Here is a 14,486-nt window from a genome sequence, read left to right as displayed (position 1 = left end):
CAGCATAAGTAAGGCTTACCTCTAGCAATTAGCTTCTAGGTGTGAGAGGCAGATAGGTGTGAGTGTGAAGAATATCTACATGTTGCAAGTAGAGACAGGTGCAGCCTTAAGCGGCAAGGCAAGAAGGGCTCAAAGTAGAGAAGTGGTGGTGGAGCAAGAGCAGGATAGATCTCTCAAGATGGAGCCTCAGCCAATATCTCAATTTGAGTCTAAGCTATTTGGCAGTTGGGTTGACCAACAGGATGATGAGAAGTATAGCCCAGGGCAAGTGGAGGCAGCCACTCAGTCAGACTACGAAGAGTTCGAGCCAAGTGGGCAAAGGACTTGGTTAAGGGAGATCAGAAGAGAGTTGAATCTTCTAGTATCACTTCCAACCAAAGGAAGTAGTAGCAAAGGTACATGAGGTACATGGCACTTATGACTAGAGTGATAGACTTGTAGAGCATGGTGGGAAAGAACAGGTCTTCAGATCATTTCGCAGAAGAAAGAACGGAAGTCTTCTAGTTCAGAGAGGGCAACTACAGCAACGGAGAACATGGTAGTATTGGAGACAGATCCAAGTGGACAAGGTTATTCCAAAGGCACCTTCCTCGCTAAGAGGGAGTGTTGAAAATGATAGCAAGAAAGGGTTCCTTGATTTGTGCCTTAATCAAAGGGACCTCAACGAGTTCTTCCTTAGCATGCTCAAGTTCCTATAAGTTCATAATCAATTCCTATAAGTTAGGAATCAATTCCTATAAGTTAGGAGTTCATTTCTGTAAGTTAGGATGAATTCCTATGATTTGGGATGAGTCCCTAAAAATTAGGACGAGTTATGAAGCAATTAACTAATGTGCAAAAGTGGAAGGCCGTTTTCATTGTCTTCTAGTGCAAGTTAACTTGGAAAAGGACGAGTGACAAGTCTCTAATCCTAGATCAAGACTTCGGACTAGTTGCATGAGCCAACTCAGTGAACAACTCAATCACCAGTTTGATTCCTAAAATATTGACTTGCCAGATTTAGCCATTAGAATTGCTTATAAGGAAGAGCAAACGCACAATTGTTATCATTCTTCTTGAGCACAAGTATTGAGTGTGAGCTTGTAAGAGTGACAAAAACAAGAAGGAGCTTGTGAGCGAGATTTGATTGAGGAAAAATTGCTTTCACAATGAGGTAGGAAATAGGGGCTAATTCCTAAGAAATAGGAGCAACTCATGCGCTAGGAAATAGGGGCTTATTTCCCAAGATTTGCACAAGGATTTCAGAGCTCATCTAGGCAAGGCAAGAAGGCATAAGTATCAGGGGTCTTGCACATTGTTTCAAGATTAGTTCAAGCAGGAGGATCATTGTATTCTCTATTGAAACAAATTTGTATTGTAAAATATCTATTGCTCATTCCTCTTCAATAATATTCTCAAGCAAGCAAAGGGTTTTCCCAGTTGATTCCCTAGAAAAATTGTGCTGTTGAAATTGTGCGATTCTGTATTTATTTCCGTTCCTATTCTGCTGCAAAATAAGTAGAGAAATTCTGTCTATATGAAAAGAAACTAGTTTTCAGATTGTTCATATCAGCAGTTGCAGAATTTCGTGGATTTTCCACACCATGTATAAGAAAAAAAAAACCATATAACATGCAAAACCTTTTCAAAACTACTGAAAAATGATTATGGTCTCAAAATATTATATTTTGTTCGTGTTCACGCAATGTTACCAGAACTAACTATTTATAGTTAGTTTGCAAATACAGCGACATGAACTCTTCCTAAATGAACATTAATCCTAGTAAAGAGGTGAAAGAAACAACTCAAAAGATTGTATATGATATTAATACAAGACACCGATCAAAAGTAATGTGACAGGGGTCTATTAAAAAGTTTAAATATATATATATATAGTAAGCTGCCTACCGAAAAATTGGTATAGACGTAAACCTACAAAAATCCCTTCTTTTGCCAGCCTATGATACGTGTTTCTTTCATCTATGCTTGGTTTATATTTGTTATATGCACTTCCATTCTTTTTATTTTGATCTACTCCCTCTCGAAGCAACTCCTCAGCAAAGTGGACTTGCAGGACATTTGAATCGCCTAAAATTCTTTGCAAATGATTTCCGGTATTTGCCAAATATGGGCCCTGAGTGACAAATGCAAAAATAAATATTAAATAGCAAGCTAATTTCAATTCAATTCTTTTTTAACATAAGTAAAATATATTGTTCTAAGAACTCTCGTTGTAATATCCAAATGTTGTAAAACAACATTACTTTGTATGAAAACTACTTTCTACAGAAGCATTTGAAATTAGTAAACCTATTATCCAATAAGTCTACAGAATGTGTGCATTTAGTCCAATCAACGACTTGATGGAACAACCCTGCATATAAGTACAGTTGATATAAAACAGGATTCATAAACTACCAATCTTATTGGTTTCTATATTATAAATGGGGCAGTTCATTATAGAGTAAAACTAATTAACAGATCGACCAGACTTTATTAGAAGCAGGAACTTTAAAACATTTATTACTTCAATATGAATTGGAAAATAGTGTTTGGAGATAGATCCCAACTAAACTGGGATTATGAAATCAATTTCAACTGCAACATTTCTACCTGATTAGATAATCAACCATGAGTATTATTGTTTTTTACAAGCATGAAAATGTTACAAAAAATAGCAACATTAATGCCTATCAGAATAACCAATTTCATACCCTTCTGACAATATATATAAATTCTTTAATAAGCCATGTTTCACAAATCTGCAATATAATGCACACACCCCACAAACACAACGATCCGCATGTGTGTGTGAATGTTTCAACATGAGGACAATATCAACTTTTGCGGGAGGGGTGTTGCAGCCGTACAAGGAGAAAGCAAATCTCTTTGTAGCAAGGATCTTGCCAACGAGGAAGATTTTGGAAAAATAAAGATAAAAGGTGTATTCAGGTTTGTGAAAGTGAAATAACATCTCTTTGCCCTGTGAATGGATTTTGGAAACAGTTGTAAAGCTGAAATAGATCATTTACTGGATGTTCCCATTCGAGAAAACCTCAAATCTCCAAGATACTCTCATGGAGAAGCATGGCTTGGAATGTTGTTCCAAAGGATAAGATAAAAATCCTACCTCTCACAAGGGTTCTATTCTCTTTAACAATTTCCCAAGATAATGTTCACTCAACATGTCCTTGTGACACCTATGACCTCCCTAAGGCACCTATGATCTCCCCATGTTATCTCATAGCCCTCTCGCAACACCTACAACCCCCCTCGCATGGGCCTATGGCCCTACATACACCCCACAAAACCTGCACAATCCCCCCACGCCCTCTCTCTCGTAATCATGTGGCCCTATGACCGTCTATGACATCGTCACCCAACATACAACATGACCAAAAACCCCCTCAAACTCCCATTCCACTTCCCTCAAGGACCTACCCTCTTTCCCTCTCCCTATTGACCCCTTTGTTTTCTCCCTTGCCCTTATTCCTTCTCTCCTCCCCACTATCACTTACACCTTCAGTGTCTATTCTTCCCCCTCCCTTCTCCCTCCAACATCATCCCCTCCACTCCCTTAACTCCTCACCCATTCCCCACAGATACCCAATACCGTGCAAGCCCTTTTATAACCCACTCCTATGGCTCCTTCAACTCCTGTAATTACCAACAAGCCATAGGGCTTGCTACTGCAAAATCTAGCAGGCCTTGGGAAAGTCCTCACAAGCAAGATCCAAATCAAGATGCAACAATCAAGGGGTTGTCACTGTCAACTTAGCAGTCCACCTCCTACTCTTTAGTGGAATTTCCCCACATGGGAGACTTCCCAGTTTCTCACCTAAAGGATATTCTAAGCAATGTTCCAAGTGGACACGTCCCCCACGGTGGGGTGCATGCACCCCATGCTTCTGTGCACTCAAGACAGGGGGACGTCTAGGGAAACGTTTCCCGACGTCCCCCTTTTGGGGAGACACAGGGGGAAACGTTTCTCCAGTGTGGGGCACACGTCTCCCCAAAAGGGGTGCTTCTGGGCACACCCCTCAAAAGGGGGACACTCAGAAGCACCCCTTTTGAGGGGGGTTTCCAAAAGCATTCCTTGTGAGTTTCAAGAAATTTTGTGTGAGGAAGCCTAATATTCAAGCCTATGGCTCTATTATTGCTATGCAATTCATGGTAATGTTAAATTCTTAAAGTAAAAGTGGCATTCTCCTTTATCTTTCATTTTCATCCCTTTACTTAAATTTTCAACATTACCATGAAATGGCTCTGGATGTTTAAGAGTGGTTCCAACCTCATTGGATTTCATATGGACAAAGTATAATTTTAAATCACTCAAAATCCAACAGACTTAATAGGATTTTTTGTCTCTCGACGCTATCGGTTGTTCAGGTGGGTTGGAGACTGGCTGGCTTACTCAATCCATTAAACCTTTCTCAGTGTGGGGTTCTTCGTCAATCATCGACCTCTCTTGTTTTACTCAATATTTGGATAAGCATTTCTTAATTTTGAATATTTATGGTCCTGTTCATGACAAATTACCATTTTGGGACTCTCTTCAAGGTCATTTTTCTCTGTCTGCACACAATCTCATAATTGGTGGTGATCCCAATTTTTTTATAGGTTGCTAAGAAAGCTAGGGTGAAACCGCACAAGCTGACCTGAATTCACAGTTTTTTTCATAGTTTATTATGGATCATCATCATCTTTAGGACCTGGCTCCCCTCAAGATCAAACCTACTTGGAGAAACAAAAGACCTAGATCTGAAAGGATTGGGAAAAGATTGGAAAGATTCCTATTGGTGGAGAAATTGTTGCAGGAACTCCCACTGTTGCATCATTGGATTGGAGAGGGTGGTGGTCTTGACCACCCCCCTATCTACCTGGAAATTAAATTCCCGAGTCCCAAACCACTTGGGCCTTTCAAACTGAATGTTGGATGGCTTAAGGATACAGACTATATTAATCTGGTTCGAACACCTGGAGTAATTATGATCCTAATGAGGGTTTCATTATTGCGGGCCAATTTGCACATAATCTAAAACAAATCAAACAAGCATTCATCATTTGGTCGATTAAAAAAGGATGGAGGAACAGAGGGAACTCCTACTGATTGAAGAAGAACTACATACTATTTCGAGCACCTACTCTGAAGGTTATGAATCTTCGGCCTCTAAGGAAAACTTTCTTCACCTTGAGACACGAAAAACATCCATTCTAGCTGAACAGGAGGCTACTTGGAGACTGAAGAGCAGAGCCATTTCGCTGGAAGCGGGTGTCGATAACACAAAGTTTTTCTACATCTACTACAAAGGACGTAAGAACAGCAACATTAGGATGGAAAACTACAAACCTCTTTTGCAACTCTTGCGGGTATGGGTAGGGATCACTTCAAACACCTCTTCAAGGAGCCTCCAGGAATCCCTATTGCTGAGGTGGTTTGCACTGCTCTACTTTTCCCCCGTTTTACCCTCGATGATGACAATGAGAAGATGATGGCACCAATCATGAAGGATGAACTTCTATCGGTCCTCAAGAAGACTCAGAAAGACAAAAGCCCGAGACCAGATGGTTGGTCAGTGGAGTTTTTTCTTGGGCTTTTCGAAATACTTGGTGATGACCTCTTGAGAGTTGTGGAGGACTCTTGAACACAGGGAAACACACATCAGGCTTTCAACTCCACATTTATAGCTCTAACACCTAAGAATGACGACCCTTCCACTTTCGAGGAGTTCCGACCTATTTCACTCTGTAACTGCATTTACAAGGTCATTTCTATGATTATCACCGACAGATTAAAGCCTATTCTCTCTAGGAACATCTCTCCGAAACAATTTGCCTTTTTGGAAGGTAGACAAATCCACGAATTTATTGGGGTTGCTTAGGAAGGACTCCATAGCATCAAACTGAAGAAACTAAAAGGGGCTTTATTAAAGATTGATCTATCCAAAGCATTTGACCGTGTCAGCTAGACATACATCAAACTTCTTCTTACAAGTTGGGTTTCTCTTTAGACATCACTCGATGGATTATGAGTTGTATATCTACAATTTCCTTTGTTGTACTAATCGACAGATCTACCTCCCCTTTCTTCAAAGCGGAAAGAGGTCTTTGATAGGGTTGCCCACTTTATCCTTTACTTTTCCTTCTCGTGGCCAAAGGTTTGAGTAGATCACTTGCTGATTTGAAACGTAGAGGGCTTCTTGTTGGCATTGAGGTGGCTAGAGGTTGCACCATTACTCACCTTTTTTTTGTGGACGATATCCTTATATTCTGCAATGGGTCACAAAGGGAGGGATCTTCTGTTCTGGAGACCCTCAAACTCTTTGGCAATGCCACAGGTATGATTATCAAACATCTTAAATCCACACTGATCACATACTTTTTAAGTCCTGATGATCTCAGTTTCTATCATAATAGTTTTCCTTTCACATTTTCTCCCATGGACTAGAGTCTCAAGTATCTGGGCTTCCTGCTGAAACCAAATGACTACCTCATTTCTAATTGGGAATGGCTACTTTCGAGAGTGGACAAAAAAAAGAAAACATTGGAGTTTTAGGTGGCTCTCTCATGTTGGTCGACTTTTCCTTGTAAAATTTGTCCTGGAAGCTATTCTGGTTTACTGGCTTTCTCTCTCGTGGGTTCCTTAGGGCACTTTTGGCTATCTTAAACAACTCTGCTACAACTTCCTATGGGTTGGTTGCTCTGGGGCACATGCTTTTCCTTGGGTTGCATGGGACCATATTGCCCTACCAAAGGCCTGGGGAGGCTGGCGCATAAAAAACTTTACTCTTTTTACTTAAGCTCTGTCAGCTAAAGTGGGCTGGAGAACCATCATAAGCAACCAACTTTGGTCCATGGTTGTCTACAAGAAATACATTTACCCTTTGTCCCTTGAAGACTAGATTCGATCACCTGACAAGCCCACCCTTAATTTTCTATTGTTTGGAAGGCGGTTATCAACTCTTTTACCCTTATATCTAATGGACTGGCCTGGGAGGTCGACAGGGGTAATTGCCTTCATCTCGGACTGGACCCATGGGTGGGCAGTGAAGACCACCACAGACTACTAGAGGCCCTCATTGTTTACCTCAGGCACCAAGGGTTGTATTTCCTCAGCTAGATCGGGGCCCCCAATCAGGACCCACTTCTACCACAGACTTGGCTTTCTAGAGCTCAGTTATAGTTAGTTGGGGATCATTTACAGATTTGGGAGAACTACATCATCTCTTTAACAAATGCTCACATTCGGCTAGATGAAGCCACGACAAATTGATCTGGCAATACTCCTCGAATGGTATACACACACCTCTTCAGGGCTATGTTCAACTAATCGCAAACAGGGTCCCTGAACAACGTGAATCATGGTGGAGCATTATCTGGAAAATCTGTTGTCCATCAAAGACAAAACTCTTTATGTGGTGTGTTCTTATGAACAAAGCTCCTACTTGGGACATCCTACAGCGCATATCTAGGATCAAGCCTAGTTTTTGTATATTATGCAAAGAACAGGGTGAGAATATCCTTCATCTTTTTAAACATTGCAACTATAGCAAATTTGTTTGGTCAATTTTTACCAGTTCTCTTGGGTCCCAATACGACTGGTCAACTGGTGATATCATCAAGGAGACCTAGCTACTTTGGTCGCAGAACTCGAACACTCGGGATAAATTATGTCTCCCCCTACTTGAATGTTGGGGTATATAGTTGGCCAATCAAGCTACTTTTCAGGACATATATCTTCCACCAGAGATCACTGCTACAAGATCACTCGCTCTCTTGGCATCTCTTCGCAAACAGTTTATCACCCCTAGGCACAAGATTATAAGAGAGCTAAATATAGATAAAAGTTTACTCTGGGCTTTCTTCAACGGTGCATCACAAGGGGAAGCACGGAATTGTGGTGGAGGGGCGGCTCTATATCTAAATGATCTCCTCTACTACAACATTACGATTAATTTGGGTCAAGGATCGAATAATTTTTCAGAACTGTTGGCCCTTAAAATACTTACCATTCTCATTATCGACCTTGGACTGGCCTCCATCAACATTTTTGGGGATTCACTCCTTACCATACATTGGATGAATGCAACACAGCAATGCCACAGCCCCCGGTTACAACCCCTTATCAATGAGATACACAGGTTGACATCTACTATTGCTCATATATCTTTTACGTATGGTCACAGGGAACACAATCTTATGGAGAACTTACTCTCCAAGGAGGGGCTCTGACTGGATAGGGTCGGATTACTAATTCAAGAGTATCAACACGAGACCTTTTTGGCTTTTATCATCAGCCTTTTATGGAGGCACAGATGATAGTATAGAGAGAGGCCGACCTCTACTCTATTTACTTTTTTTTTTGCATACTTTATTTTTGATACATATATTGTGCCATCATAGACTGTTATATTTATTTTTTGATAAATAGCAACAAATTTTGACTATACTATGCACAGATTATCTTAGAATATATTTTATATGCTTATGACAGAATATCAAATCAACAATGAATATGCATATGATGATGTAAGGCTATATTGCCAATCTTGGCTAGATCAATATGATCTATACACCAAATGTATACACATATACATCTACAGAATGTGATTTTGTCATATTAATAAAATTACACTTTTTTCCGTGTGGAAAAAAACCCTAGATGTATAATATGTCTGGATTACTAACTTGATTTTGTGTCCTAGTGATTAAACCTAAGACTTGTAGCAAAACCCTAGTAAGTGTTGGGTTCAATAAAACCCTAGACAAATTGCTTTTGAGTTGTTGATATCTAAGGTTTAACTAGGGTTTTATGTCAAAAAACCTTAGTTCTGATCGATGTGAAAGTTTAAGATATGGTTGATGAAATTGAATATTCAAGTTTGAGCTATGGAAGTTTAATATGATGATGTGCTAGTTGTCTCATGCTTTTGTATACTTGTATTTGGTTATACTTGTTACTATATTTGTAGGTACATAATGTTCAAAATGTTTAAGATATTCACCTATCTTGAAAATAACTTAATGATGAGCATGATGAGGAGAAGAACTTGATAAAGTCTATTGTTGAGTTGAGGGGGAGCTTGGATACCCTCCATGAGTTCGTAATATGTTGATAACAAAGTTGAAGAAGTTTTGGATGTTTTTGAAAGATATATGACCAACATCAGAGTAATTGAAGACCCCTAAGGTTCGTATTAGCATGTATATGTATTGAAAGGTTATTGCTAATTGGCGTTGTGCTTGTGCAAGATCTCTCCAAAAAAAAAGTACAAATTTTGGAAGCATGGCTGATTGATGGATATATATCTAGTTTTTAAAGGAGAGATGTAAGCATCTGGGGTTGAGTGCCTGATGCTTGGGAGGACATTAGTCGGCCCATGTGTTGATGTCCAAATCCCAAATTAGGGAGGGTGGCGTTGGTCATAGAGCTCTGACCTTGGATACGCACCTAGATCCTTGGGTTTGTGTTAGAGTGGAAGCCTAATGGTACCTATAGTGGCTAACGCTTGGCATACACCTTAGTCCCACCCGATTAAATACCTTGGTCAAGTATCTAACTTTAGAGCACTGTGGTGTTGTATGACTCTGTCTTTATAGATAATTTCATTTTGAGATCATCCTTGTTCCCATATGTAAAAATTATGAATGCCTTCCTAGTTAAGGGGGACTGTTGAAGAATGTAACTAGTGTTGGTCTTCATAATTGTATTTGAATTATGTATTTGTCAAAAGAAAGAAAATTATTTGTAAAAGAAATTTTTATTGACTTATTAAAGCATGGGTTTCATGCTTAGGTCAATGGTCAATAGGTCAAGACCCTTCTTAGGCTCCTTAAAGTCAAAAAAGAAAAATATTTGTGTCTTGTCTATCCTCCACCAAGTTAGCTCCTTTATCTACAAAAGGTTGTTATATATTTCTCAAGTCAAACGCCAAACTAGATGACCTACAAGTCGGCCTATAAACAAGCCTACAAATTGGTCTCAAGTGAAAATTGACAAGTCAGCTTCAAGGATTATTCATGTCGACCAAAATGTACAGTGGCAAACAACTATTTATAGCCTATCGTTTGACCATTTGAAGACAATATTGTGATCTGCAATTTCTGAGGCTCGGGTAAGAAGAAAAGAGAATTAATCTGAAATTTTGATATAATTACAGGAGGCCAAAGTTCCTCTATCATTACAGGAATTCGGAGTTTTGTTATCATTACAAGAGGCTGAAGTTCTTCTATCATTACAGGAGGCCAAAGTTTTGTTATCATTATAGGAGGTCGAAATTCTGCAATCATTATAGGAGGCCAAAGTTCTGCTATCATTATAGAGGTAATTACAAGGGGCCAAGAATCCTTGAGACAGAGACTATTACAGAAGGACAAGAACCCTTGTTGCACAGGCCAATACATTGTTGCAAAGACCAATTGCAGGGATCATAAAGATGAAATTGAACAATGGAAAGGAGTTGATTTGGTGGTTGGATATAGTCTATTGGTCAAGAGGTCAAGTGTGTCTCATCATGATCTAATCTACTAAAGAAAGAGTTGACTGGGTTTTCCCCTTCATAGGGGTTTTGCCTTGGCCTCTACATCTTGTGTCCTTGTTGATCTTGTTTGTTTGGCATTTGTCTTGATGAACATAATTGAAAAGAATAACTAAGAACAGGGAAAGAATAATCACAAGAAAATGTCAAGGAATAAGAGAAATCCACTTGAAGAATCTAATTTGTTTGATGCCCTAGATTTCTAAACAACATCAACCTCCACAACAATTTTTTCTGGCCAAAAGGAGTGTGGACATGAGGGTGCCAAATCCCAAAGATCCAATGACAAGTTAGGCCCGAAGAATGGATGCGGTAAATGGGGCTTGTAATGTGTGATGGAAAGTGGCAAGTATGGTGTAAGGGATAATGGACACACTATCTCAATCTAGGTTTCCCAATTAGCGCCCCTCCTATAACCTTAAGGCCTCAAGGGAGGTCCCACTGGACTAGGGCTAAAGATTAACCCCCCTGATAAGGTGAGAGAACAAACTTACAATGAAGATCGATGTAACGGCCCATCTAAACTGATCCACTATGTAAAGTTTTAAACTTTATGATAAAACAAATATGATGAATTTTAAATAATAAAAATGTTAAGTTTTATAAATATAATTAAACTTTATAAACATATATAAATTAAATTTTATAAAATATATAATTAAACTTTATAAACATATATAAATTAAAACTTTAAAACTAAACTATATGCTAAAAACCAAAAATCAAATAAAGGACCCTTTTAAAAGGGGGCGCTTAAAATCAACTGAACATTTATAGCAGAGTGCATTTGACAGGGAAAATATCTGAGAGCATCAATGCGTGGAAGGCGTGTCGGGACGAGGGAAGGCGGTGGCTGCAGGTAGGAGGGCGGCCACCGCCAGGCCTGTAGATAAAACCGGAGGCCTGAACCGAGAGAAGGGGGTGAAAACAAGAGAGGAGCAGAAAGAACCAGAAGCAGAAATTCACCAGTAGAAAACCAGGAGGAAGATAATTATCCATTGGAAGAGCTTTAAGCCGTCTGAGGTTCTGGGCACGGAGGGACAGAGAGCTTCTGTTGAGAAGCTTTCTGGATTGAGCAGCTAGGTTTGCTCAGTTTGGTTGGGTGGTATTGGTCTCCCGGAGATTGGATCAAAATAGCCACGACATCACCAGCAGAATCACCAGTTCAGTAGCAGAATCAGCAGCAGTTAAGGTAAGTACAAATTTAAATTCTTCAGGCTTTCTGTATTTCAGATTCTAGTTACTGTGTTTGGTCATTACAGATGGTATCGGAGCTCAGTGTTCAAACCCTTTGGGACCTCACAGGAACTACATAACCGAAAACATATGTATTTGCTCTGTCAAATTCTGCAGTGTAGTTAAAAAAAAAATAGAATCATATTAAAAACCAGGGTCTGCGTAGAATGAGAAGCACAGCCTCTCTTGTGAAAATGGCTGCCAACTGACTCAGGAAATTTTGATCTTAATTACCTGTTGAAACAATCCGTGAAAATTAATGTATGTTGCTCCTTAATAGCCTTAGATATGCTTCAACTACGCAATATGGCTCAACGATTAAGATGGCAATTGGTCTAGCACGATTCTGCACTGTGCCAATTAAATCCGGCCCGGTCGAATAATGGACTTGGCCACGATACTGAACTCCGCCCTTGTTAACTTGATCACCTGAAAGAATGCGATTGGCGTGTCTCTGAGACAAAATTATAATTTTGAATTGCTGCCTCATACTTTTATTCATCCCTTGGGTGATTAGATTCAGTTCTGGGCAAATTCTCGCCCTTTGAAGAAAGCACAATTAAATTTGGTGTCTCCGTAATTGATTCTCAGAACGGCTAACCTGTGCATAGCCAAATGCGATTACTCAAGCTGCTCTGTGGCTGAGGTAACCCTATTGTGGGGCCGCAAAATCTCAGGGAAGAAAGTGACCAGGATCAACGACCTGTGAGAACGGAGCTAAGGATATATATATAACTATGAAATCATGTGAATTGGATTTCTGCTGACCCGTGCCTGAATAAAATGATAAGAAATTTTTTTTAGGAAAGTTTGAACCCTTGCGAATATCTCAGTAGAAATTAAAATGGGTAAAAACCTATATAAATGAAGTCAGGGATTAACAGTTTGCATTGATACAGCTCTTCTACGATCACGCTGTCATCTTCACATCATATTTTCAAGGATATTGGATTTCCGTAATCTTATGAAAAGAAATACGGGGGCAGGATACTCATGTCAAAACCCCTGCCGGAAGGGATGTGGCTGCTGGGATTCGAGCCCAGGTCTCCACGGCCACAACGATAAACTTAACGCGCCCAGCGATAAACTTAACGTGCTATTTTAGAGATGCAGGGGTTTGAAACCACAACCTCCATGCTGTCATCTTCGCGTCATAATTTTTTCAAAGATATTTGGGTTTCCGTAATATTATGAAGAGAAATACGGGGGCAGAATACTCATGTCAAAACCCCTGCCGGAAGGGATGTGGCTGCTGGGATTCGAGCCCAGGTCTCCACGGCCACAACGTGGAATTCTTGCGTTAAACAGTGGTAAAATCTTCGTTTAAGTGCCCTAAAATCTCTCGTAAAATACATAACCCATTAAGGAATTGATTGCATCGGTTGGATATTAATGGTTAGGCTCATTTCATGATTTGTCGCTGACTGTCATAAACATTCTGAGGGCTGATATAAAGCAGTGACACATGCATCTTCATGCTGTTGCATTCCATCTTAAGTGCTCTCACCTGAAGCAAGATGAAATCATAAATTTGGCATTGAATTTGGCATTTAGCATTAGTAACTTGCTGCTGTTCCTGAGATTTTCTTACAGATTAATTTTACTGGATTAAATTTACATTTTAACGAATATATCGGAGTTTTTTTTTTAAATTTAATTAAATTCATAGCTTTTAAATTAAAATCACTTGGAGCTTTAATTATCCAAAAAAAACTCCAGAGAATAGATATAATTTCCCTGTTTAAAGCAACCATTAATAAAGAAATGCATAAATTGCTTCATTGGGACAGAGCTCTCTCTCACTAACATATCTTTATCAGCTGGTCTGCCTCAGGGAGTCTGCCTGCCTTGCATAAACCCTACAATTAAGGTACTATAAGTATCTACAGTAGGCTGTCAATGCTTCTCCATCATTTTGTCAAAGAAGCTTAAATGCAAGATCACTACTTATTTTCAAGCGGCATGCCATCCAGGTCATGTATTCCATCTAGGTTATCAGAATCTGAACTACCTACTGTATCCTCATCAGTAATCAAGTGTTCCTTCGGTACCTTGTTTTCTTGAACTATACCATTCATAAACGCTCAATAAGTTCGATAATTAGGTTGGCATCCTTCATTTATCATCTTACTTAAATAGATCAAAAGTGATTAATTCATCTCCTAGAGTACAAGAACACCTCCCCATCCTTCCTTTGGAGGACTTAGTAAAATACTAAATACTAAACCATGTCATAGAAGGAATTAATAAAGTAGGATATATATGATCTTAAGAAAATTACAAAAGTACCCATACATTATTTAGTCACATAGATAGTAGACCTCTTAATTGGTGAAGATAAAAGAATCTACTCAATCATTCGCATCAGATAAATTTACCACGACTAGAAATAATAAATTAAAACGTGATTCTTTGTTGGACTCTCATTTTTTACCATCATTGTCAACATACTCAGGGTTATCTAATAAAATAATCATATATGACCTTCTTTAAATGTAATAGTCAGATTGAGATATGACAGGTATGTTACCGATGTGCATTGTAAACGAGACATCTAACATTTTCATTTTGTGGATGTTGTTAGGTAAATAAACTTTAGGTGCCTTACCTTAGGGGCTAATACCCATACACTTTTGCATTATTCATATTAGGATAGAATACCCTGCATTAGGACAAGGAGGTCGCGAGACCACCCTCCTTGACCTCGGTACCAGTAAGATCCGCCTAGCGGGT

At 39.3% G+C, this 14,486-nt stretch overlaps 1 protein-coding gene across 1 annotated transcript in view; it reads right to left on the bottom strand.

The window, feature by feature from the left end:
* LOC149261573 (putative RNA-dependent RNA polymerase 5) overlaps positions 1–14,486 on the bottom strand; it is a 547,055-nt gene that overhangs the window by 464,647 nt on the left and 67,922 nt on the right. Inside the window, exon 4 of the mRNA XM_089369746.1 lies at positions 1,888–2,113. Within this exon, the coding sequence (XP_089225872.1) occupies positions 1,888–2,113 (226 nt within the window). The remainder of the gene's footprint in view (positions 1–1,887; positions 2,114–14,486) is intronic.

The sequence above is a fragment of the Pinus tabuliformis genome, chromosome 6 (assembly GCF_031772625.1).
Source record: "Pinus tabuliformis cultivar Carrire ecotype Pingquan chromosome 6, CPIR1, whole genome shotgun sequence".
NCBI classification, from domain to species: Eukaryota; Viridiplantae; Streptophyta; class Pinopsida; order Pinales; family Pinaceae; genus Pinus; species Pinus tabuliformis.
This window is presented reverse-complemented; position numbering and strand designations above follow the sequence as displayed.